The 25,815-nt window shown below is 38.1% G+C and overlaps 2 protein-coding genes and 1 non-coding gene across 3 annotated transcripts; 1 reads left to right on the forward strand and 2 right to left on the reverse strand.

The window, feature by feature from the left end:
• Nucleotides 1–637: 637 nt before the first annotated feature.
• On the reverse strand, nucleotides 638–2,575 carry LOC137817304 (uncharacterized). The gene is made up of 2 exons (XM_068620557.1): nucleotides 1,617–2,575; nucleotides 638–731 (listed from the first exon to the last, which is right to left on the reverse strand). The coding sequence occupies exons 1-2, from the start codon at nucleotides 2,573–2,575 to the stop codon at nucleotides 638–640; spliced, it is 1,053 nt and encodes a 350-aa protein (XP_068476658.1).
• A 3,273-nt stretch (nucleotides 2,576–5,848) lies between these two features.
• Nucleotides 5,849–5,921, reverse strand: TRNAR-CCG (transfer RNA arginine (anticodon CCG)). Its single transcript has one exon. It is a non-coding gene; the product is annotated as a tRNA-Arg (tRNA).
• A 2,263-nt stretch (nucleotides 5,922–8,184) lies between these two features.
• On the forward strand, nucleotides 8,185–8,694 carry LOC137817305 (protein MAIN-LIKE 1-like). The gene has a single exon (XM_068620558.1). The coding sequence runs from the start codon at nucleotides 8,185–8,187 to the stop codon at nucleotides 8,692–8,694; it is 510 nt and encodes a 169-aa protein (XP_068476659.1).
• The last annotated feature ends 17,121 nt before the right edge of the window (nucleotides 8,695–25,815 follow it).

A 25,815-nucleotide genomic window follows, 5' to 3' on the forward strand; every position in this document is an offset into this window, starting at 1 on the left:
CATCGCCAAGATGGCAGCACACTTATCAGGATTTGCCTCAATTCCTCTCTCAGTCAAGAGGAAACCCAGGAACTTCCCCGCCTCCACGCCAAAAATGCACTTCTTGGGATTTAGCTTTAATTTATACTTGGCGATTGTGGTAAACAACTCCTCCAAATCTGAGATGTGCTTGCTTTTTTCTAGCGAAGTCACGACCATATCATCTATGTACGCCTGCACATTCCTTCTTAGCATCGGTGCGATTACCTTATCCATCAACCTTTGGTACGTGGCCCCCGCATTCTTCAGTCCGAAGGGCATCACTTTGTAGCAGTAGCACGATCTCTCAGTCATGAAGGCGGTCCTTTCTTCATCCATGGGATGCATCTTTATCTGGTTGTACCCTGAGAAGGCGTCTAGAAAGCTCAACAACTTGCATCCTGCTGCGCTGTCGACCAAGGCATCTATACTTGGCAATGGGTATGAATCCTTCTGACAAGCCTTGTTTAGATCCGTGAAGTCGACGCACATGCGCCACTTCCCGTTGCTCTTCTTTACCAGCACGACATTAGCTAACCACTCAGGGTACTGGACCTCCCTGATATGGCCTGCGGCGAGGAGCTTCTGCGTTTCATCCCTAATCGCCTGTCTCCTCTCCTCATTGAACTTTCTTCTTCTCTGCCGCACTGTTCTGACCTGAGGGTCCATCGCTAGGTGATGACACAAGAAATCGGGATCGATTTCCGGCATGTCTGAGGCAGACCATGCAAAAGCGTCCAGATGCCTCTCTATCACCCTGGCGATCTGGTCTTGTGTCTCACCTTCCAAAGATCTTCCTAACTTGAAGACCTTGCCCCCGATCTCCCTCTCGAGTCACTCCTCGACGGGTTTGGGCCGGGTTTCACTGGCGATCACCGCCTTGGCGATTCCCGACTCCCTAGCCTCTTCTGGGCGGTTTCTTGCTTCTTCCTCCCGACCGGCGTTCTTTTCCTCCACCTCGGCGTCTATCATGACCTCATCGCCTTCGGTGATCATCCCGATCGCCGTGTCAACAACTCGCCCCTCTGTTAGTCTGGGCTCCACACCGGGAGGCGGCGTTGTGGTGATGTAACTCACCGACCTCTTAGTCTTGAGGCTATTTTCGTAACATTTCTTTGCCTCCTTTTGGTCCGATTTTATGGTGATCACCACTCCTTCCATTGATGGCAACTTAACTTTCATGTGCCTTGTTGAGGGTACAGCTCCTATTCTGTTGAGGGTCGGCCTTCCCAACAGAATGTTATACGCCGATGGGGCATTCACGACGAGGTACTTGATCTTCTCCGTCCTCGAGGTCGCCTCGTCCGTGAACGTAGTTCTCAATTCAATGTACCCCCTGACCTCCACCTGGTCGCCAACAAACCCATACAAGCATCCTCCATAGGGCCTTAACTGGTCAAGGGGTAGTTGCAGCTTATTGAAAGTCGGCCAGAACATGACATCTGCCGAGCTTCCTTGATCCACCAGCACCCACCGTGACTAGCGAGATAACTATGGGATCGTTGTCATGAGGCACAACGTCCCTGAGGTCCCCCTTGGTGAACGTGATGTCCACATCCGGTGAGTGATCTTCAAACGTTTCCACTGCCATCACAGACCTTGCATATTTCTTCCTCTGTGATGCAGTGCATCCACCCCCTGAGAAACCTCCAGCTATGGTATGGATCTCGCCGTGAGTGGGCACCTCATGCTGCTGGCCCTCACTGCTCGCCGGCTGGGAGCTCGACGCTTGCCCCGTTCTCTTGTCCAGCAGGTAGTCCTTCAAGAAGCCTCTCTTGACCAAATCGTCGAGTTGATAACCCAGGGCCAAGCACGAATCAAGGGAGTGACCAAAACTTTGGTGGAATTCACACCATGCGTCCGGTTTTGGTCCCAACACCTTGTCTGAGACTTTCTCAGGCACCTTAAGCCTGACAGCTATGTTGGGAATGGCGATCAGGTCCGCCAACCCCATGACGAACTTGTACCTCGGGGGGCGATTGAACTCCTTAGGGCGCCCTGGACCCTTCCCCTTGTTTTTCTTTGGATCGTAAGGATGGCGAGTCCTTTGATCCTTTTTGGCCGCCGCCGTCTCCAGCACCCTCTGCGACTGAATTCTAGTTTGGGCCTGTGGCCTAGCAGGAGCCACGTTCCCTCTCTTTTCTGCAACCTCGCTCTCATCGGCGATGTGGGCCACAGCGAGTCGCCGAACTTCAGCAAACGTGGCAGGGTGGCCCCTAATCAGCGCCTCGCTGAAAGGTCCAGGCAGTACGCCCTTTTTGAAGGCGTATACCAACATCTGCTCGTCCTTGGCAGGCGAGCAGACCATCTGTGCTCCGAAACGATTCAGATAGTCCCTGAGGGACTCTCCCTGATATTGCCTTACGTTGAACAAGTCGTAAGACACCCTAGGTGGCGTCTTGTTCACGATATACTGGTCGACGAAAAGCTTTGAGAACTGCTGGAAACTGGTTATGTGACCTGTAGGCAGGCTAACGAACCATTCCAGCGTTGTTCCTTGGAGTGTGCTCATAAACATCTTGCAATAAACTGCGTCTGAGCCTCCTGGCAGCATCATCTGCGTGTGGAACGCAGTGAGATGTGCTTCAAGATCCTCCACGCCGGTGAAAGAAGCTTTCACAGCTACCCGCTCGCAGGGATCACCGTATCCGTGATCGCCTGAGCAAACGGCATCGGAAAGACGCGCGGCGGCGATGACGGTGTAACTTCTTCATCGGTTGCGCGTCCTCTCTGCTCGTGAAGAGCTTGACGCAATTCCTCAGTGACCTTGCTGAGTTCCTCGTTTCTGGCCTGAGAGGCGACCAGGTCTTCGTGCATCTTCGCTTGCTCGACGCGCGACGCCTCCACATTCTCTTGCAACGCGCGCATGATCTCCATCATTTGTGCCATGGTAATGGCGCTTTCTTTAGCTGTTGGCACAACGAGACTTGGACGCGTACTTCTCATCTTTCTCATGAAATACCAACAGATCAAACTCCAACGACCAGAACCTTCACCAGCGGAACGATCGATCCAGCAACCAATCGGTCAAAACTTCTTTAACTTCGAAGAACTTCCAAGAACGCAACCGCAACAACACGGATTGATTCGGATGTCCAAACCTCCACAGAAACTCGCAATCTCAACACGAACCTCTTGCTTCTCCACCAAAACTCCCGATTCACCGATCGAAGACTCGAACGAACGGTAAAAACCTCCATTTACCGATTGAAAACTCGCACAAACGGTGAAAAACTTCGAAAATGGTTGCACCAGCACACAACCACACAAGAACTGCAGAAACTTCAAGAAACTCACGCTGTGGATGGGAAACACGTTTTACATGGCCCCACGGTGGGCGCCTCTTGTGTACCGATCAGGTAATCGGGAGTGATGACGTGGCAGCAAGCGATAATATAGGCGTGTTGAACGGGACACCTGGCTGACAGAAGGGAAGTACATCGGGAAGTCTGTGTAGTCGTCGATCGTTGACTTGGCGTTCTCCGATCTCTAGTGTGTGTAACCAACGGTCACCAGAGTTGCGTCATAGTCGCCATATGTGAGTACTAGGAGATCAGGTGGTTAGAGACCGCCGAAAGGGGCACATCGCCGAAAGATCAAGAAAGCTTGCTTAAGGTTTCCAAGGGGTACAAGTACGGGGGACTAGTGATATGCTTGTCACGCAGCAGTGGAGGATGAGGTTATCAGATGATCATTCCCTAGCCAGAGGTCGGGGCAAGGGAACAGTTTCCCAGAACATGCATGGTGTGCAAGTGAAGCAGATCGTGATAGCGGCAAGCGAGACCACAGAGAAGGTGTGCATGGTGACACCCCGTGCTCGCCACTTAAGGGGGTCGCGCTCCAAGGAAAGTTGTGCACCAAGTTACTCCTTGTATGGGTAACTTAGTCAAATGGCTTGAAGAGTAGAAGTGACGCTCAAGTGGAGGAGGCTCCAGATAGCGACACGTGTACAGCTGGATGTGAGCCACGTGACCAGAGGTGTAACCGTCAGGAGAGAGAAAATGCTCAGGTATATAAGGAACACTTAACAGACTTTTGAGGTACGCTTTCAGAATACCTTCTAGTACACTGAGATTCACTGCGCACGGTTCCTTGAGTTGAGATATTCTCTCTGAGTTTTTGGTGATTCCGTCACTGACTTGAACGTTGGAGCGCGATCGGCCGTAGCGGCGCCACTTTATTTTCTTCAGGTTCTTGCGAGGAATTAGGGCGTGAGGAGCAAATGCTAACGTGGTGCGAAGCTGATCAAGAGGAGAGACCTTTGACGTGACAAAACTCTTGCACTCAGGTCAACCGGCAGGATCATAATCTTAGTAAAATTATTATATGCCAAAAAAGTATGTACGCAATGCTTCTAAAAATATCTAAAACCAACTATATTTTATGTCTTATTTTTACGTCAAACCAAATATCCTTTTATGGAAAAACTTGTGGTTCTCACACTATAATTGCGATATTTCATAAGAGAAACTAAAAAAATGGTCAACATAGCTAAGAAACTAAGACAGATAGAAAAATTGTTGAAACTAGAAGTAAAATTTATATACAAAAATCAAACTAATATAAAAATTAAAAAATTGAAGGACTAAATAATGTTTTAAAAATGAGCAATTAAAAACATAAAATACATTTATGATGTGATAAATGATTAGTTAATAATGTAATAATATTGTCACAATACTTAATATTAAGGTTTAATATACTTATTTATTTTATTATTGTTTAGTTTTTCTCAATTTTGTTTCATTTTTTAAAACTTTTTAATAAGGTGTCATTTTAAAAAAAATGTCACTCTTTTGTTAAATTTCTCATGATAATTTGTGGAAGAAAATGGAGTGGCAGTAATATAGGTGTGTGATTGTTGATATTGATGTTGCTGAGTGGTTTTAAATGTAAATAATTTTAATTATAAAAGTTATTTTTCATAGAAAATAACAACATTTTTGTCTTTGGAAAAATACCAGTAATAACACTATCATTTTGGACATTCTCTAGTTCTATTACAAGATGAGTGTGCATGTTATAATAAATAGTATAATGTGTTCTTTTTTTAGTTCAATGTTTTTATTTTGTTGGGATTGTGAATAAAATATAGTTTTGGTAAGAATTTCTTATATGAGGATTATAAAAAATGACAATAGAAAAGTAAGAGTGAGGTGCAAAAAGAGTGAAAGGATAGTGCAAGTGGAATACATACATGTTGTAAGCAACTAACTTTCACAAAAATTCTTAATAATTCTTAATAGTTGAGAAAGGTAATGGACATCCATAAAAGTTCTAATTTTATTTATTGAATACCAAATGATTAAGTGACAAGGTTGAATATTGTTTGAGAAAAATTCAATATAAAAAGTTTATGACATTCACAATAATACTTTAAGAAAATAGAACATAACCATAAGAAAATAGAACATAACCATAAGTAGGTGTATAAGTCATACGTTAAGATATTGTCGTAAAAAAGGTAAATTGAGAGTTTATTCAAGAGGTATATAAGAATTTGTTCTATACAAACTCAACTGTATAATATAAGTGTGTTTATATTAATTTTAAAACAATAAATTACTTAGTTCAACTATAAAATAAATAAATCTAATTTCAATCCATTTTAATGTAACTTAATTAAACCAAGTCAAATTTATTATTTTATAATTTGAAATATTTTATGATTGGTGAATATCTCAAAAAAGATTTTCTAAAAAACTAAAATATGAATTAGCCTTTTAAAATATGAGTGTTGGTTTGGTATAATTTTTTTCTAAACATTAAAAATATATCGAATTACGAAATGTAAAATCATTTCTATTTCTAAATAATTCGTAGTTACGTACGTTCACGATGGGACTCGAACCCACAATCTCCCGCTCCGGAGGCGAGCGCCTTATCCATTAGGCCACGCGAACTTGATTTAATGTATTAACACAGTCCTTATATTTCTCTGTCGTCTTAATAAGAAATATGTTATTTTATTATAGGTACTAGATAAGGATTAAATGAATGCGTTGTAGTTACCCTTTAAAATTCTTAATTCAGCTTAACATGTATATCATCTTTACTGACATTACATTTTGTATCTTCATGGTTTTAAGTGACTGCTGAAATGTTAAATATATTTTTTGTTTTACATTTATTTAAAAGAATTATTTCTTTTCTTTTCTACTCACTTCATTTTTCTCCTTCGTTGAACTTCTTTGTGTCCAGTGTGCACCTCCATTTTTGTGTGAGAGGTCTTGTTGAAATAATGTTACTCTTTCAAGAATCGTTTCAAATCCCATTTGGTTTCGAATCCCATTGCCCCGCCTTGCTGCTTTAACATGTTGGTTTTTTTTATTCTTTCTTCGTTTTTCAAGGTGGTGGTTTATTTCAAGGTGGTGGTTTATTCCGGATTGGATGATTCAGGAAAGTTCTAAATTACTTAATCTAAAAAGTATTTTAAAGTGTAATGTACAATCCGAAATCCATTTCCAAATCTGGAAATGCATTTTGGAAGGCACAATCCAAAATACATTTGTTTTAAAAGAAAGACTCTTAATGAAATCATTTGGTATTTTGACATTTGGAAGAGATATGATTAGGCGAGACATCTTAAGGCGAAGCTAGACATAGACCGACAATGTTGATCCATGAAAGAGATAGGGAAAAAGGTGTCACTGACATTTGTGGTGATGTGTTGTCAAGAACTACAAAAATACATGATGAGAAACACATATTCATTGGTAAACATTTTGATACCTCCTAACTATTGAGTTATGTTGATAACGTGACCCTAAGACTTTAGGAGGTGAGGTAAGAAATAAAAATTTCAATTATATTTGGTCATGTGTTATTGTTTACCATTACAAACACTAACATATTTCTTTTAGGATTGAGGAGAGTTGAAGTTGGTTTCCCATGGGCAAAAGTTAAGTAAATTTGGGATCCCTCGTCCTTAAATTGAGGTCATGATGCTTAACATCGGATTGTTGCTCCTCTGCAACATTAGTTATGAGACTGTTGATAAGGGTCTCATTTTATCCTTTGTGGAAAGGTGACACCGTGACATCAACACTTTTCATCTTCTTGATGGTGAGATGAGCATCACGTCGGGTGATGTGTCTACATTGCTGCATATCTCCATAGTTGGACAATTTTGTTCATTTGTGATGTTGGATTTTACATCAACATCAATGTTGTTGATTGAGCTCCTTGAGGTGGACTTTGGTGATGCTACCACAGAGTTAATGTAGTATCGTCGCAAAACGGTTAGTTTTCGCGTTTTTTGTAGGTTATGGATATGTATATCCGTAACTGTGTTAATGTGTTCCAGATGTGTATATCCAATTTAGTTCTGGATGGTTATGTCCAAAAGAATATTTTGCTTGATTAGTTCTGGATATTAATATTCATATGAGTCGCGGATGAGCACATATGGAATGCGTTTTTTAGTAGTTTCGGATTTGGAAATCTAGAAGTGAATATATGTGCGTTTTTTTTTTCTGTCCATTGCCATCAATGATGTTCCTACTATCTATACCCTCAAAATTGGCCTTATAATATTAGTGATTAATTTAAATTTGTTACACATTTAGGACTAAATCAATTTTTTTCATTCTTTACGAAATTAGTCATTACTTTTAGCTTTGTAGTTTTGATTTAGTGCACTTAGTTATTATAACTGAACAATGTTTTATTTGGTCTTTAGTTTGGAATGATTAGTTTCTCAAATTACCCTTAATAATCTATCTATTTTTTTTTGACCAATTTTGTTTTTGATTTGATGTTATGAATAGTAAGATGGTGAGGACTAGAGGAGAAAGATCTTTTAATTTGGACCGTGTGCGACCAACTGCATCTGTGAGAAGAAGGCGTGGTGGTCCTAGTACTTCAGTTCCAAATAAGGACTTTGAAGATTATATTGAACAAAAAGAAGTTGAAATTGATGATGAAGGCTATCCAGGAGGGCCAGTGGATAAGTCATTATTGATTAATTATGAAGATTATGTGGCCAGACAGTTAAAGGATGATTTGGTAAGTAATGAACATTAATTGAGTGTGTTATGTATGTATGTATTTATTAATGATATATCTTGATTATTGTAGGATCGTGGTGAGTTGAAGGTTGTTTCTCATGGGAGAAAGATAAATAAATTAGGAGCACCTCATTAGCGCATAGAAGCTATAGTAGACATGTTTGGCTTAGGTGGTCTGGTTTATGCTAGTTATGAGAATTTACGAGGGTTGCTTTGTGCTTTTATAGAGAGGTGGCATGCAGAGAGAAACATATTTCATTTACCTATCGGGGAGATGACCATCACTCTTGATGATGTGTCAAATTTGTTGCATTTGCCCATTCTCAGCCAATTTTACACGCACCAGACCTTAGATGCAAATGCAACGAATGATTTGTTGGTAGAATCCCTCCGTGTTGACCGCGGAGTTGCATCTGAAGAGATAAGACATTGTCGGGGAGCTCATGTGCGCCTTAGTTGGTTGAGAGATGTGTATGAGGACACATGCTCAAGGAGACAGTGGACTGTAGCTGCCAGAGCTTATTTACTTCACCTTGTTGGTTGCGCTATCTTTGCAGACAAGGGTGCTACTTCAGTTAGTGTGATATATCTTGGGTTTTTTGTCGATTTCAGGCTGAATGAGGGATATGCTTGGGTGGCAGCTGCATTAACCCACATTTATCAGTAGTTAGGAGATTGTAGTTACGCAAAGACTAGAGAACTAGCTGGTTACGACATTGTTGCAGGGTTGGATTTATGAGCATTTCTCGTCTATAGGGATGAGACATATGCAACCCCAGTATTCTGAAGACCAACTATAGTGTAGGATGTATGAACCAAGGAAAGTTACTTCAATTTTTGTTGTCCGATTGCAGCTAGATACATTGACACCAGCTTGCATTCGGTTTTCCCCATACGACGAGAAGAGGGAAAAATGTACATTTGAGTGAATATCGTTATTCTCTGGTTATATGAGGCTTGGAAATTGGAGACAATTGCACTTGTCGAAACGTGTTCTTCGTTAGTATGAATATGTGCAGATGATCCATTGGCACCAATCTATAGTTAGAAATGATGATCCCACTACAAATGAAATGGACCGACGATGGTTACATTTCAATGATTATGTCATACAGGATAAGGACGTAGCACCTTATCCTGGCGCCTGCGTTCAACAGTACATGGAGGGGTTTCGATCGGTATCACATCCATATGTCATTGACTTGGTGGAGGATGAGCGTCCTGTACTCATACCCTCATAAGCACCTGCCCACAGACCAGTGGCAACTCATCCTCAGGAGACACATCCTTAACATCTTACTTTGGTATGTAGAACCATTAATAACATTTTCATTTCTGTTAATTTTGTTATAATATTATCACATTCATACTTATAGGGTATTTGTCGTAGAATTACACAAACATTGCAACCATTACTTAATCATGGTGATGTGGTGAAGTGATACAAACCATTTTGACAAACGAATGACTAACGACACAACAAAAACTTCACAATTAAGTCAATCATCTCAGCATCCAATTCAAGGCCCCACCAAACTTCAAAATGACCACAACAGAAGAAGAACTGGACATAGGCCAGAGCATCAAATTTATTTTTTCTGGTCTTTGTAAAAGACAAGTTTATGTAAATAAATTGGGCTCACTTTGGGGGTCCAAATAAAATAATAAGATAGAGTAGGGTCTGCTTAGTAATTTGAGTAGGGCGTGCTTATTAATTTGGGCTTGTGTCAAGCCCACCTTTCTGTTAGAGTTGTAGGCCTTAAACAAGAGGGGGGTGAATTGTTTATGAAGGATTTTCGCAAATATTGAAGGTATAATGAAGGCCAATGAGAATTAATCAACCAAAAATATGTTCTGTTGATTTTAAAAAGAGTTTTCACTTAACAACAGAAAATCAACCGGTTGTTTTTGCGAAACAATCAGTTGTTTATAGCAGCAGTTATAAACTTAAAGCAAAAACAGGTTTAAAGAGATAAGGGATAGAAAGATTCACACAGGAAATTTATACTGGTTCACTCTTAGCCAAGAGCTACATCCAGTCCCCAGAAAACCTCTGAGTATTCCACTAAGCAATCAAACACTTTGATTACAACACACACACCAAAGTGCTAATCTTGAACCCTTCAAGAACACACACCACCTTTGGCAATTACACCACAGAATTCAGAACACCCTCTGAATCCGCACACCAACAGTTCTTACAGAAATACAATGGTCAAGAGAGAAAAAGAATGATAACACCTGATATAATCACAGATTGAATAGTAGAAGCACAACACAATCATATTCCACTCTTAGAAAGAATCCAAAGCTTGAAGCAATCTTGGAAAAACTTTATTTGAAAGTATTCTAATGAATCAATAACAACCAGGAGCGTAAAACAAATTATATATACTCCAATTAGTTGTTAAAAACATTTAATGCAAAAAACCAAATCATTTTTAAAATACATAACAAATTAAATCAGTCCAACTGAATTCTGTTAAGAATTTTAAAAAATATCTTATTGAAAACACAAAACAATCGGTTGAATTGGCTTGACAACAAATTCAACCAATTTCAAGCTTTTTCAAATTCTTTTCAAAAACACTAAGTGTAAAACAACCGGTTGAAACGACAATTCAATAAGTTGATTTTCCACTTTCTTTAGAAAACATCTTTTTCAAAAGAACTTGAATAAAGCAACCTTGGATCAAATCTATGAGTGGATTTACAAATCCAAACTATACATAACCCACACACACAAGCAACAACAAAGTCTTCAAGCAATCTTCTTGGATTTGGAGACATCAAAGCCTAAGTTCAACACTTTCATGACATGTTCACCTAGGTTTAGGGTTTCTTTGACCTACCTTCTAAAAGGTTTCTAACAAATGACTCTTCTACCCCTCTCACTCTTTCTCTCCAAGTCACTCCCTCCTATATAAAGGGTGCCTTACCTCATGTTATTTACACTTGAATTTGAATATAGAAGAGAAACTCTGTTTGAGTGATTAGTGAGCTTTGTCTCCTAAATTGTTCTTGTGTCTTATCTTGGGAGTAGTGCACCTCAAATGGCGACTCCTCACCACTTATCTAGGAATTCTCTCACCCTCCAAGTGGCGTGATTCCTTGCTCCATTTCCCACAAACTTTCTTCATCTCTTCATCTTTTTCCTTTCTTATTTACGCCATTTCCATTGCTTTTTATGTTCTTGAGTTCTTCCTTTCTTATTCGGTTTCCATGTTTTTTCTTTCCATTATATGTTCTTTAATTCTGCACCTTTTTATCATCAATACCATATAATTGTGTTTTCTCTTTTCCCTCTAGAAGTGAACCTTCACACTTACTTAACCACTTGGTTAAGTTTGTGTCTAGTGGGAATATTTTTTGGGTTTCTCACCATAATTGCTAATTCAAAAAATTCTAAACAAAGTGCAACCCATAAAATGTTCAATCTTCAAGCAATTTAAATTTCGCTTTTCAATTCAGCACCTTTAAATTCAGTCTCTAAATTCTTGTCATTTACAATTTCACCGTTTTATTCATTAAACACTTTAAATTCTACTTTTGAATTATTTTGTGTCATTTTTTTTACCTTACCTCATTTGCTTGAGTCTTATGTTCTTAGTATTCTAGGAGTCTATAAATCCATTATGCTTATTTTAACTTTAATTGCGAAGATCTAAAAACAATTAGAAATTGTTTAAGTGGTAGTTGATTTAGTTCCAAATAAAGAATTCAAGTGACCATATGAATTGAATCCCAATCTATTTGCGAGAATTGAAAGTGAATTAAAAATATGCATGCCAAGATTATGGACATTTTGAATCCATAAAAAAAAACAAAGACAAAAACAAAGTTAGTGCAATTCACTTTTCAAGTTCAAAATTGCTAAAAAGAGGATTCTTTTTATGTGGCAAATTGTTTTCATATTTGTGGGATTTTATCCTTCTTAATTTTACAATTTCTAAGAAAATCAAACTTCATAGTTAAAAGTTAAGTAAGTCTATTTGTGGAATTTTATCCTTCTTACTTGGTGTAAGAGTGAACCAGTATAAATCTATTTGTGTGATTCTCTCTTTCCCTAATCTCAATTATATATGTTTTAAGTTCTTTTTATAAACTGTTGATAAAAACAACCGGTTGAATCGCATAAACAACTGGTTGATTTTCTAGAAATCAACTAAAACAATTTTGTAACTTGAGCATTTTCATTCCTTTGGCTTTGATTCTTCATTGGCTTTCTCCATACCTTCAAAGTTTGCGAAAAACGTTCAAAAAGAATTCACCCCCTCTTGTTTTAGGCCAACAATTCTAACAATTGGCATCAAGAGCTAGGTTCTTGAAATTTACTCAAGTTTTGATCTAAAAATATGTTTTTATGGCTGATAAACTACCTTTCGGGGAAGGTATAAATAGACCACCACTATTTTGTGGTGTAAACTACCAATTCTGGAAGGTAAGGATGAAAATCTTTGTTGAATCAATTGAAAAAGGTATTTGGGATGCAATTAAAAATAATCCTTTTATCCCTATGCTTGAAGATGAAAAAGTAATTTATGAAAAACCTTGGTCCCAATGGACTGAGCAGGAAAGTAAAAAGGCCCAATATGATTGTATTGCTAAGAACATTATCACATATGCCCTAAGTTTTGACGAGTTTTTCAGGGTGTCTCAATGTGAATCAACAAAAGAGATGTGTGATACTCTTGAAGTGACTCATGAAGGCACCAATGATGCGAATAGGGCAATGAAGCACACTCCTGTACAAGAATATGAGATGTTCAAAATGTAGAAGGGAGAAACAATTGTAGAAGTGCAAAAAAGATTTACTCATATTGTAAACCATCTTATGAGTCGTGGGAAAACATTTCATAAAGAGGAACTTAATATCAAAATTCTCAAGTGCCTTGATAGATCATGGCAGTCCAAGGTCACTACCATATCTGAATCAAAGGATCTAACCTCCATGACCACTGCCTCATTGTTTGGAAAGCTGAGAGAACATGAGTTAGAAATGAACAAGCTAAGTATTCAACAGAATGAGGACAAGCATGTGAGGACAATTGCATTGAAGGTTGTTGGGCATAGAAACTGTTAACATTCAAGTGATAACAACGAAGAAGAAACACTTAGCTTACTGTCAAAGAAATTCATCAAGTTCTTAAAGAAGAACAATAGTAAAAATTACACCACTGACAGGTATGTTAGTAAGAAACTTACTGATTTCAATACTAACAAATATACATGTTTTGGATGTGATGAGTAGTGACATATAAAAGCTGAATGTCCTAGTAAAGAAAGCAAAGAGAAAAAGTCCAGCAAGAAGTTTGAAAAGAAGGGAAAATAAAAAAAGGCCTACATTGCTTGGGATGACAATGATGTATCATTATCAAGTGCCTCTTCAAGTGAAGAAGAAGAAGCAAATTTGTGTCTAATGGCCAAGGGAGAAAACGACACAAGCAGTGTAAGCTCCTATTCCTCAGTTAATGTTGTAAATTATAGTCAGCTTCTTGAAGCTTTCAAGGAAACACATGCTAATAGACTGACTCTATTGAACAATCGATTGAAAGACTTAAATAATTGGCTGGAAATTAGAGTTAAAACACTGGAAGAAGAGCTAGAACATTCGAAAAATGATTTTGAAAATCTAGAAGTGATTTATAAAAACTCTTATTGCAAGTGTAACTCTAGTGTCTGTGAAAACTGTGAATCTCTTGAAAAGAAGATTCACTATCTTGTAAAAATAGTGGATAAGCTTTCAAAAGGAAAATCAAACTTTGAGACTGTTCTAGCATCTCAAAATTGTGTTTTTGGAAAATCTAGTTTGGGTTTCTATCCACAGAGTAAGAAAAATGGAATTTCAAAGCCTTATTCTACTATAACAGAAAAATAATCGATTGAAAAGTCGAAACAACTGGCTGTTGCATGTTTTTACTGCATGCAAATAGGAAATTCTGTTAGGTTCAGTAAAATTAGGAAATTTTATGTTCCTAAAGGTGTTATGAAGTGGATTCCCAAGAATCCTAAGGGTTCAAAGGATCCATTTGATGCTCATGAACCCAAATTTGTAAGGGGAGCAAATCTTGGTACTTGATTTTGTCTTATGCAAGATTCTTTGTTAGAAAATCAGTGTATGTGATGAGGACCAAGGAGAGAGGGCGCCTACCCATGATGATGACCAAGCCCAACCCATGACCTCAGCACCCACCATACCTCAAAGGATTACTAGAAGCAAAACACAAACTTTGGGTGGTGAGCATTAGTTGGTTTCTCTTTTTGTAATTTCCGTAGAGTATGTCTAGATAGCATAAATAAGAGGTGAAGATATAAGAATGGGCCTATGAGAAGTCCATTAGGGCAGAAAGGAAACCTTAGCTTCTAGAATGATGTACATGGTGCGGCTTTGACCAAATTCTACCCTAGAAACCGCACCACTTTTCCCTTTCCCCTTCTACCCTCATTTCTTGTTTTCTAAGGCTCTTCATCCTATAAATAGGAGGCCTCCATCTTTGTATTTACAAGTTGAAATTATATTAAAGAAATTGTGCACAATTTTTATGTGAGTAGTGAGTGAGTGAGTCTCCTCCAATTTGGTCTTATCTTGTGGGTTATGATGCTCTCAAGTGGCGACCTCCTTTCACTTATCTTGGTGGTTCCACCCCATCAAGTGGCGTGATACACCATTGATCCACCATACATAAGTCCTTCTTTCATCATTTCTTCCATCTATCCATTCCTTTTCATGTTTGTATCTTCCTTGTCCTTTAAGTTTCAACATACATTCATCATCACCTTATTCATGTATTTTTCTCTTTGCCTAATGGAAATGAACCTTCACATCTACTTAACCACTTGGTTAAGTTAATGTCCAATGGGGATTTTCCTTAGGTTATCACCTCTAATTGTCTAAAATCCAAATCTAAGTAAAGTGTCACCATAACAATGAACAATCCTAAAATCAACTCACATCATGTTGTTATCAGAGCTTAGGTTCTTATGCTTAACTTGTTTGAGTTGATTTGGCACTTTACAATTTCTTTACATTCTAGCACCTTTAATTCTTGTCTTTAAATTCAAGTACCTTTACTTTCTTGTCTTTAAATTCAAGTACCTTTACATTCTTGTCTTTATTTTTCTGCATTTTATTTTGCAGCACCTTATTTCTTGCAGATTTTTTTTTCCGACCTTTCTTTACATTCATAGCATTTTTCATTTTGAATATGTTTCTTATTATGTCTTCTATTGATCTTCCATTTTTACTTTGAGTCTTATGTTCATTAATGTTCTAGGAGTCCTTGTTTTGATTCTACTTACCTGCTTTTAATTGTGAAGTTTGCAAAGTAATTAGAAACTTGTTTTAGTAGAAGTAGATTTAAAGTTCCAAACACATGATTTCAAGTGTTCAATTATATTGAATCCAACCAATTTTTTTATGTGAAAATTGCAAGTTCTTGAAAAATATGCATGATGCAAGCTATGGCCATTTCTTTCCATAGGTCACCATTAGTATAAAAAAAAACAGCAAAGGTATTTTAAAAAAAAGTGACGCAAAAACAGCAAAGTACATTTAAAAGGCATCTTTGGTTATCACTTTGCAAAGAAAATCATTTTCCAAAAAATGGATTCAACTTGATTGGCAAATTGTTTTCAACCTTGTGGAACGTTTTATCCTTTTGTTTTAGCATTTTTCTAAAAAGAAAAGTTTCATAGTTAAAAGTTTAGTAAGTATCTTAGATTCTTTTTGTGTGCCTTTTCTTGCTTGTCATTTTTTTAAAAGTTTTGTCATAATCTCTTGATTCAAATTTGGTTTAGTCTTTTCTTGTTTAAGCTTTTCTTGTTTGTCTTTTCTTTCTTTCCTCAAGTTTTATGGTGAATTTACCTTGAGCAAGTGTTGAGGCTTTGACATTTTTCACTTGAGAGTTTTTCAACCACAAGAAAGACCTTAGCTATGGGAGGAAATCTTGTTTGTTGAGTGCTTAGTGTGCTTTTCTACAATTGTCGCAAGCTTTACTTTCTTACTCACTTCTTTTTCTTTAATTATTTGTTACTTATGTTTCTTGTTTGTTTATTATGGCTCATATTTTAAGTGGAGAATCTTCTAAACCCCAATCTCCCCAAAAGGCATTCCTTATGGGAGAATTGGCAGCGGCCAAAAGAACTATAGCCCAAAAGGATGAAGAGATGAGGCAAATGGAGGAAAGACTCCAAAGACTAGAATCGACCTATGATAGACCCCAAAGAGGAAGAAGACATCATCAAAGGCATGAATCAAGAAGTTATCAAAATTATGGTGGCCATGAAGAAGATGACGAATGGAGGGTGCATCATGTTGATGATAGGCGTCAAAATGTGGCAAAGCCTTCTTTACCATTTGTAAAAATACCTAGTTTTAGTGGGGAAGGTGATCCCAATATTTTACCTAGGATGGGAGGCTAAGGTAGAACAAATCTTTAATGTGCATGAGCTCCAAGATGACCAAAAAGTTAAGTCAGCCTCCTTAGAATTTTTGGATTATGTCAAGCAATGGTGGCACAAAACTATAATGGACATTGGTTTAAACAAGAGGCCAGTCGTGGTCTCTTGGCAGGATTTGAAATTATGCATGCGCGCTAGATTTATGCCTCCACACTATAGGAAAGAGCTCTTGTTGAAGCACCAACGGCTTCAACAAGGAACACAAAGTGTGGATGCTTATTTTAAGGAACTTGAAACGACATTAACCAAGATTGACATGCATGAAAGTGAGGAATAAAACATGGCTAGATTTGTAAGTGTCCTAAGAATGGATATCTAAGATGTGGTAGAACTCTATGAGTATACCTCTTTAGAAAAGTTGGTTCACCTTGCCATCAAGGTAGAATCACAAATTTCAAAGAAAACCTCTTTTAAAAAATCTCATAATGTTGGCTTTTACCACTTTTCTTGGAAAAACAAAAACAAAACTTCTTCAACTTTTCCATCCAATTTTAAAGAGTCCACTTACAAACCTAGGGATTCTAGACCCTCACCTTCCACTCCTAAATCCCCAACTAAAACCTCAAGTAGAAAATGCTTTAAATGTTTAGCTTTTGATGTCATTGCTTCAAATTGTCCTTCCAAACATAATATGATGGTGCATGAAGGGGTAGTTCTAAGTGACCATAGTTCACAAAGATCTAGGTTTCCCAATTCCTCTAGATCCTCAAGTGAGGAAGAGGGTGAGAGTCCATGTGAAGGCGACTTACTAGTAGTGAGACGAATGCTAAACCAAGTTTTAAAGCCCTTTGATGAAAGTCAAAGAGAAAATATTTTCCATACTAGATGTCTCATTAATGATAAGTTGTGTTCTTTAATAGTGGATGGGGGGAGTTGTGCGAATGTGGCTAGCACAAGAGTAGTAGATAAACTTGGATTGTCTACTATCTCTCATGCCAAGCCCTATAAGCTTCAATGGATAAGTGAAGAAGGGGAGATCATAGTTAATAAGCAAGTCCTCATAGCCTTTTCTATTGGCAAATACAAGGATGAGGTCTTGTGTGATGTTGTACCTATGGAAGCTACTCATATTCTTTTAGGTAGGCCTTGTCAATATGATATAAAAACTCTTCATGATGGCCTTATCAACAAAATTTCTTTCAACTTCCATGGGCATAAGGTCACACTAAAATCTCTCTCACCAAAGAAAGTCCATGAGGACCAACTTAAAATGAAAGAAAAGAGAGAGAAAGAAAAAGAAAAAAATAATTCGAAGAGAAGCCTTCTCATTTCCCCACAAGAGGTAAAAAAGGAAATGCTTTCCCAAAAGACCATTTTCATAGCTTTCCCTAGGACCCTTGAGAGTGAGTTGGCGTTAGATAGTCCTCCTTGTTTAGCAATTTTGGTAAAGGAATTTGAAGATGTTTTTCAAGACCCCCAAAAGGTTTATCTCCTCTAAGGGGCATTGAGCAACAAATAGATTTCATACCCGGTGCTTCTTTACCAAATAGGCCTGCATATAGGACCAACGCAACTTAGGCCAAAGAAATTCAACAACAAGTAGAGGAATTAATAGCTAAGGGGTGGGTACAAGATAGCATGAGTCCTTGTGCTATGCCTGTGATTCTTGTCTCTAAAAAGGATGGGATTTGGAGGATGTGTACGGATTGTCGTGCAATAAACAACAAAAGCATCAAGTATAGGCATTCCATTCCTAGAATAGATAACTTGTTGGATGGATTACATGGGTCTCAAATATTTACCAAAATTGATCTTAAGAGTGGTTATAACCCCGTAATTAAACCAGGGGATGAATGGAAAATCGTCTTTAAGACCAAGTTTGGTTTACATAAGTGGTTAGTCATGCCTTTTGGCTTGACCAATGCTCAAAGTACCTTCATGCGACTCATGCACCATGTTTTAAGGCCTTTCATTGGCAAGTGTGTAGTGGTCTATTTTGATAACATTTATATCTATAGCTTGTCTTTAGAGGATCATGAGAAGCATGTTAGGCAAGTGTTAGAAACCCTTAGGAAGGAGAGTTTGTATGCTAAGTGTATCTTTGCACTAGATCATATAGACTTCCTAGGGTTTGTTGTGAGTTCCAAAGGGGTGTATGTAGATAAGGAAAAGGTTGCAGCAATTCAACATTGGCCAACACCCTCCAATGTTAGTGAGGTACGAAGTTTTCATGGACTTGCTAGTTTTTATAGGCAGTTTGCGAAAGACTTTAGTACCATTGTCGCACCTCTAAATGCCATAGTAAAGAAGGATGTGGTGTTTAAATGGGGACAAGGTCAAATTGAAGCTTTTGAAAATTTGAAAGAAAAATTGACTAAGGCCCCCATTTTAGTCCTTCCTAACTTTGCTAAGACATTTGAAATAGAATGTGAGGCCTCAAACATAGGCATTGGGGCTGTCCTCCTTCAAGAGGGTCACCCCATAGCTTATTTTAGTGAGAAACTCAAGGGGAGTCATCTCAACTACTCCACCTATGATAAAAAACTTTATGCTCTTGTTGGAGCCTTGAAAAATTGGCAACACTACCTTTTTCCAAAGGAGTTTGTGATACAAGAGACATGCTAAGTCGGTGGAGTTCATTGAACAATTTCCTTATGTGATCAAACATAAGCAAGGTAAAATAAATGTGGTTGCGAATTCTCTTTCAAGAAGGTATACCTTGCTAAATGTTTTGGATGTTCAATACTTAGGTTTTGATCACATAAAGGAAATCTATAAAGATGACCTTGATTTCTCTCTTATCTATCAAGAGTGTTTAAAAGGAGGGCACAAAGACTTTTTCATCCATGATGGTTTTCTTTTGAAAGGAAAAAGACTTTGTGTTCCCCATGGGTCTTTAAGACAATCTCTTGTTAGAGAGGCACATGAGGGTGATCTTATGGGACACTTTAGGGTAGCTAAAACTTTAGATACATTGCATGAACATTTCTTTTGGCCACACATGTGCAAATCCGTACATAGCTTTTGTGACAAATGCATAGCATGTAGGAAGGCTAAATCTAAAGTGCAACCCCATGGTTTATATACCCCTCTTCCCATCCCAACTATGCCCTGGGTAAACATCTCCATGGATTTTATCTTAGGTCTTCCCAAGACATCAAAGGGTATGGATTCTATCTTTGTGGTAGTGGACCATTTTTCTAAAATGGCTCACTTTATTCCATGCCACAAAGTAGATGATGCTTGTTTTATTGCAAATCTCTTATCTAAGGAAGTAGTCCGTTTGCATGGGCTTCCTAGAAGTATCATATCCGACAGAGATTCAAAGTTCTTAAGTCACTTTTGGAGGACTTTGTGGGGAAAACTTGGAACTAAATTCTTGTTTTCAACTACTTGCCATCCCCAAACTGATGGTCAAATAGAAGTGGTTAATAAAACTTTGGGTCAAATGTTAAGGTGCCTTATTTTTGGGAACCTAAGGGTGTGGGAAAATTTACTATCTCATATTGAGTTTGCTATAATAGAGTATAAATTCTACTACTTCCCAGAGCCCTTTTGAGGTTGTCTATGAGTTCAATCCCCTCACACCTCTTGACATTCTTCCTATTCTTGTACTTGATGAGGTATTGTGCAAAGATGGTTTTGAAAAAGCTTCCTTTATTAAAGACTTGCACCACCACATCAAGCAGCAAATTGAAAGGAAGGTAGGTAAGTATGTCGAGCATGCCAACAAAGGGCACAAGGCATTGATCTTTGAACTCAGGGATTGGGTTTGGCTACAGTTGAGGAAGGATAGATTCCCTACTCATAGGATGTCCAAACTTATGCCACGCGGTGATGGTCCTTTTCAGGTCATCAAGAGGATTAATGACAATGCCTATGCCTGATACGTACTTATGTAGTCATTCTTTTAATACCAGTGATCTGACTCCCTTTTCTGCAGGTCCTCCAAATTCGTGGACGAATTCCCTCCCACTCGGGGAGCATGATGAGGACCAAGGAGAAAGGGAACCTACCCATGATGAAGATCCAAACCCAACCCATGACCTCAACACCCACCATACCTGAGAGGATTACTAGAAGCAGAGCACAGACTTTGGGTGCTGAGCATCAGTTGGTTTCTCCTTTTGTAATTTTCGTAGAGTAGGTCTAGATAGCATAAATAGGAGGTGAAGATATAAGAATGGGCGTATGAGAAGTCCATTAGGGTAGAAAGGAAACCCTAGCTTGTAGAATGATGTACATAGTGCGGCTTTGACCAAAGTCTACCCTAGAAACCGCACCACTTTTCCTTTTCCCCTTCTACCCTCATTTCTTGTTTTCCAAGACTCCTCATCATATAAATAGGAGGCCTCCCTCTTTGTATTTACAAGTTGAAATTATAGTAAAGAAATTCTGCACAATTTTTGTGTGAGTAGTGAGTGAGTGAGTCTCCTCCAATTTGGTCTTATCTTGTGGGTTATGATGCTCTCAAATGGCGCCCCCTCTGACTTATCTTGGTGGTTCTACCCCATCAAGTGGCATGATACACCATTGCTCCACCATCCATAAGTCCTTCTTTCATGATCTTTTCCATTTATCCATTCCTTTTCATGTTTGTATCTTCCTTGTCCTTTAAGTTTCGGCATACATTCATCATCACCTTATTCACATCTTTTTCTCTTTGCCTTATGGAAATGAACCTTCACATCTACTTAACCACTTGGTTAAGTTAATGTCTAGTGGGGATTTTCCTTAGGTTATCACCTCTAATTGTCTAAAATCCAAATCTAAGTAAAGTGTCACCATAACAATGAACAATCCTAAAATCAACTCTAATCAATATGGTACCTGGACAATGGATGCTCCAAGCACATGACAGGGGAGAAATCTAAGTTTGTCAACCTTATCCTCAAGTAAGAAGGGCATGTGACCTATGGAGACAACAATAAAGGGAAGATTCTTGGGAGAGGCACCATTGGTGACAAGAATAACTTCCTAATTCATAATGTCCTATATGTAGAAGGGATGAAGCATAGTCTACTCAGCATTAGTCTGTTGTGTGATAAAGGTTATCAAGTAACCTTCAAATCCAACACTTGTAAGATACGTCTACCCAATTCACAGGAAGTATTGTTAATTGGTAAAAGGGTCAACAATCTTTATCTTCTTGATATCTCACATCCTACATCCATTGGTTGCCTTCTAACCAAACATGAGGAATCATGATTATGGCATAGAAGAATAACTCATATTCACATGCATCATTTGAATAAGCTTATATCTAAAGATCTTATGGTAGGATTACCCAAACTCAAGTTTGAAAAAGACTATATATGTGAAGCATGTCAAAAGGAGAAATAAATTAAACATTCTTGTAAGCTGAAAAATGTGGTTTCCACTTCAAAACCCCTTGAGCTGCTCCACATGGATTTATTTGATCCTTCAAGAACTGAGTCTTGGTGGAAATTACTATGCTCTTGTTATTGTTGATCACCTGGACATTGTTTTTAGAATCAAAGAGTGATGCTTTTGCTGCCTTCAAAAAGCTTGCTAAGAGGTTAAAACACCAGCTGCAGCAACATATGTGCCATCCGTAGTGATTGTGGAAGAGAATTCCAAAATGGAAAGTTCAGTTCATTCTGTGAAAAGCTTGGAATCTACCATAATTTCTCTGCTCCTAGAACTCCTCAGCATAATGGAGTTGTGGAAAGGAAGGAAGAACAGGTCTCTTGAAGAGCTTGCAAAAACCATGCTCAGTGAATCCTCCTTGCCAAAGTACTTTTGGGAAGATGTTGTTAGCACTGCTTGCTATGTGATGAACAGGGTTCTCATAAGACCAATCTTGAAAATATGAATTGTTCAATGGAAGGAAAACCAATATTGGTCATCTAAAGGTGTTTGGATGCAAGTGCTACGTTTTGAACAATGGTAAAGAAAATATTAGGAAGTTTGATGAAAAAGTGGATGTTGGTATCTTTCTTGGTTATTCTTTATCTAGTCATGCTTATAGAGTATATAATAAAAGGCTCACGACTATAGAAGAGTCTATTCATGTTGTATTTGATGAGACTAACCATGCAAAAGAGGAATCTCAAAGGACTTATGTAGAGAAAGATGAGCAAAACATCATTCTAAATAATTTGGAAAACTGCGCAGAAAAACAATCGATTGTTTTTGCAAAACAATCGGTTGAAAGTCTGCAGCAGGATGAGTTACCCCAAGAATGCAGAATTCCTAGAGTGGAAAACATCATTGGGCAGATTCAGAAGGGAGTCTCTACTCGTAGAAATGTCTCAAATTACTACAAGCACATGGCTTTTGTCTCTCAAATTGAGCCTAAGTCAATAGGTGAAGCTCTAAAGGATGAAAACTGGGTTGCTGCCATGCATGAGGAGCTGAACCAATTCATCAGAAATGATGTGTGGTATCTGGTTCCTAAAATAGATCAAATGAACATCATTGGAACTAAGTGGGTGTTCAGGAACAAGCTAGATTAATAAGGGGTGATTACAAGGAACAAAAGCAAGGATAGTTGTGAAAGGATACAACCATGAAGAGGGAATTGACTATGATGAAACATTTGCACCAGTGGCCAGATTGGAAGTTGTGAGGTTGTTGCTTGCCTTTGCCTGTATGAGCAGGTTCAAACTATTTCAAATAGATGTGTGTCTTTTTAAATGGAATTATCAATGAAGAGGTATATGTATCACAACCACCCGGTTTTGAGGATCATCAACTCCCCAATCATGTTTATAAACTGAAAAAGGCTTTGTATGGACTGAAATAAGCTCCTAGACAATGGTATGGGAGGTTTAGCAATTTCCTCTTGTCTCATGGATATGAGAGAGGAAAAATTGATAAGACTATTTTCATTAAAAAGTCAAATTCTACTATTATTTTAGTCCAAATATATGTTAATGACATTATTTTTGGTGCTACTAATGATAGTTTGTGTAAAGAATTTGTGGCAGCTATGTTGGGGGAGTTTGAGATGTCAGTGATGGGAGAGTTTTCCTTCTTCTTGGGATTGCAAGTCAAACAATCTAAGGATGACATCTTTCTAAGTCAACCCAAGTATTGCAAGGAGATCCTAAAAAAGTTTGAAATGGAGAAGGGCAAAGAGGCAACTACACCAATGTCCACAAGTTGCTATATGAATGGTGATTTGGCTGGAACAACAGTGGATCAAACCAAATACAGGGGGTTGATTGGATCCTTGCTTTATCTCATTGCTAGCAGGGCGGATATCATGTTTGCAATTTGTCTTTGTGCAAGATTTCAATCTAGTCCAATTGAATCTCATCTTAAAGCTGCCAAGAGAATACTGAAATATCTAAAGGGGACAGCATTTGTTGGTTTATGGTATCCTTCTCATTCTCCAATACGTTTAGTTGGATACTCTGATTCTGATTTTGCAGGGTGCAAATTGGATAGAAAAAGTACAAGTGGGACTTGTCATCTTCTTGGTTCAAGTCTCATATCTTGGCACAACAAAAAGCAAGCTTGTGTGGCTCTTTCAACTGCATTATGTTGTAAAATAATCATCTTGTTGATTGAATCCCAACAGAAACATAAATTCCCCATGGAATTTTGAAGAATTCTCTTTAGTCTCCAATGTGCCACCTCAACCCTGTTACTTGTTGTGTTTCCTAAGTGCATCACCTTATCTGTCCATGCCCTCACAATTTTTTCTTTATGTGGACGTAACCATGCAACCATCACATAATCAACAAATATAGGCCATAGAGAACAGACAACTTGAAAAGCATTAACACGATCTTCAAAGGCCTCAACAATATCAAAATCCACAACAGAACCCCAACCAAGCTTGCATTACTTGATCCCATGCCTCTCTTGGATGCACCAACATTTTACATTTTGCTTTCACATTTTTATCAATGTGAAATAGACAGAGCAAATTATAAGCTTCAGGAAACACGATTCTTTGCATTCATTAAGGCAATATCTCTATCACATACCATCACCCTAGGGTATGAATCAACTCTAAAAAACAACCCTTTAAGTCTGTCAAGGGCCCATACAAAAATATTTTCCTTTTCAGCTGAACAAAATGCAACCAAAAAAGTCAAACCAGTAGATGTAATCCCAACAACCTCAAATAACGACATCCTATACTTTCGTTTTGTACATACTATACATCAATATGACAATGTTAAATTTCACTAGCTTTACTGAATCTGGGTGTGTCAAAAATATATCTTGCACGACATTTGACACCTCTTCACACCTACACCAATGCACATACATGTCTCGCTTCAGTAACAACATGATTTGTTGCATTTATGTTCTGTGACCTCGTTCTAATATTCAGTGAATACTCATCGCATTATAAACTTGTTTTATCGTCGTCACATTCTTCTCATTTCTCTCTTTCATGGTTAGTAAAATATTTCTTGACTTCATTGAAGTCTTAGTCATATCCTCAACACTTGACCTTCCAGCATACAAATGACCTACCAATGTCTCTGCCAAATCATGATTGTTAGAACCACAAATTAATTCTACCATCCACCCTTGACCACCTTTGACTGATTTGCCTCACAATCTAAAAGGACACTCACACTTCTTACTTTCAGTTTGATTGATATCTATATCTTTTTAATAGTATCTGTATTTATCTCCTCTTTCACAACCTAATAATACGTACGTCATCCTTCCTCGTTGCCTCGTCCATGTATCCGACCTTAATATAATAATAAAAAATCCATAACTATAGTCAAAACTTCTCGCCCACTCTACAACTCATCTCGATTACGAAATACCTACAATAACATATGCCAAATTTTAAAATCATTCATAAACTACAATTCACACACCTAACATTTACCTTACCTCATTTGTAGCAAACGCCTCACTACACTCATGTGCCCTATGTTCATTATCTAACGCGTTATAAGTTATTGAATGCTCCATATCAACATCATCTAATCCATCCCACACATCAATCTCCCCATAAAATTCTCATGTATGAGTCCGCTGTATCCATTGGCAATGTTGAAAAAAAAAACATATCAGTTACCTTCCAGATATTAATATCCATAAGCCTAAAAAAAAACCTTCCGGATGTAGAAATTTGGACCCCAAAAAACCATTCTAGATATTCATATCTGAAACTCAAATACTCCTTTTGGATATAGGTATCCAGAACTCAAATTTCACTTTCGGACACGTGCATTCGGAACCTTAAATTAGAAATCAAATTAACTTACGAATTTCTATATTCTGAGTTACTGATATTGCCTTCCGGACTCATGCATTCGTAAACCCTTCTAATCATCTCAGCTCAAAAATGACGAAAACGAAGATGTAATGTGTTGTCTTACCTCATAACAATATGAATCACAACTAAGAGTGAAACGTTCCCTCCACCATCACACCAACACTG

Source organism: Phaseolus vulgaris, unplaced genomic scaffold, assembly GCF_000499845.2.
Source record: "Phaseolus vulgaris cultivar G19833 unplaced genomic scaffold, P. vulgaris v2.0 scaffold_29, whole genome shotgun sequence".
NCBI lineage: Eukaryota > Viridiplantae > Streptophyta > Magnoliopsida > Fabales > Fabaceae > Phaseolus > Phaseolus vulgaris.

Coding starts and splice junctions, on each gene's coding strand:
- LOC137817304 (XM_068620557.1), bottom strand. CDS start 2,575: ATGATGCTGCCAGGAGGCTCAGACGCAGTTTATTGCAAGATGTTTATG. Junction 732..1,616: donor CAGAGGAAGAAATATGCAAG/GTCTGTGATGGC, acceptor GGTCTGCCTCAG/ACATGCCGGAAATCGATCCC.
- LOC137817305 (XM_068620558.1), top strand. CDS start 8,185: ATGTTTGGCTTAGGTGGTCTGGTTTATGCTAGTTATGAGAATTTACGA.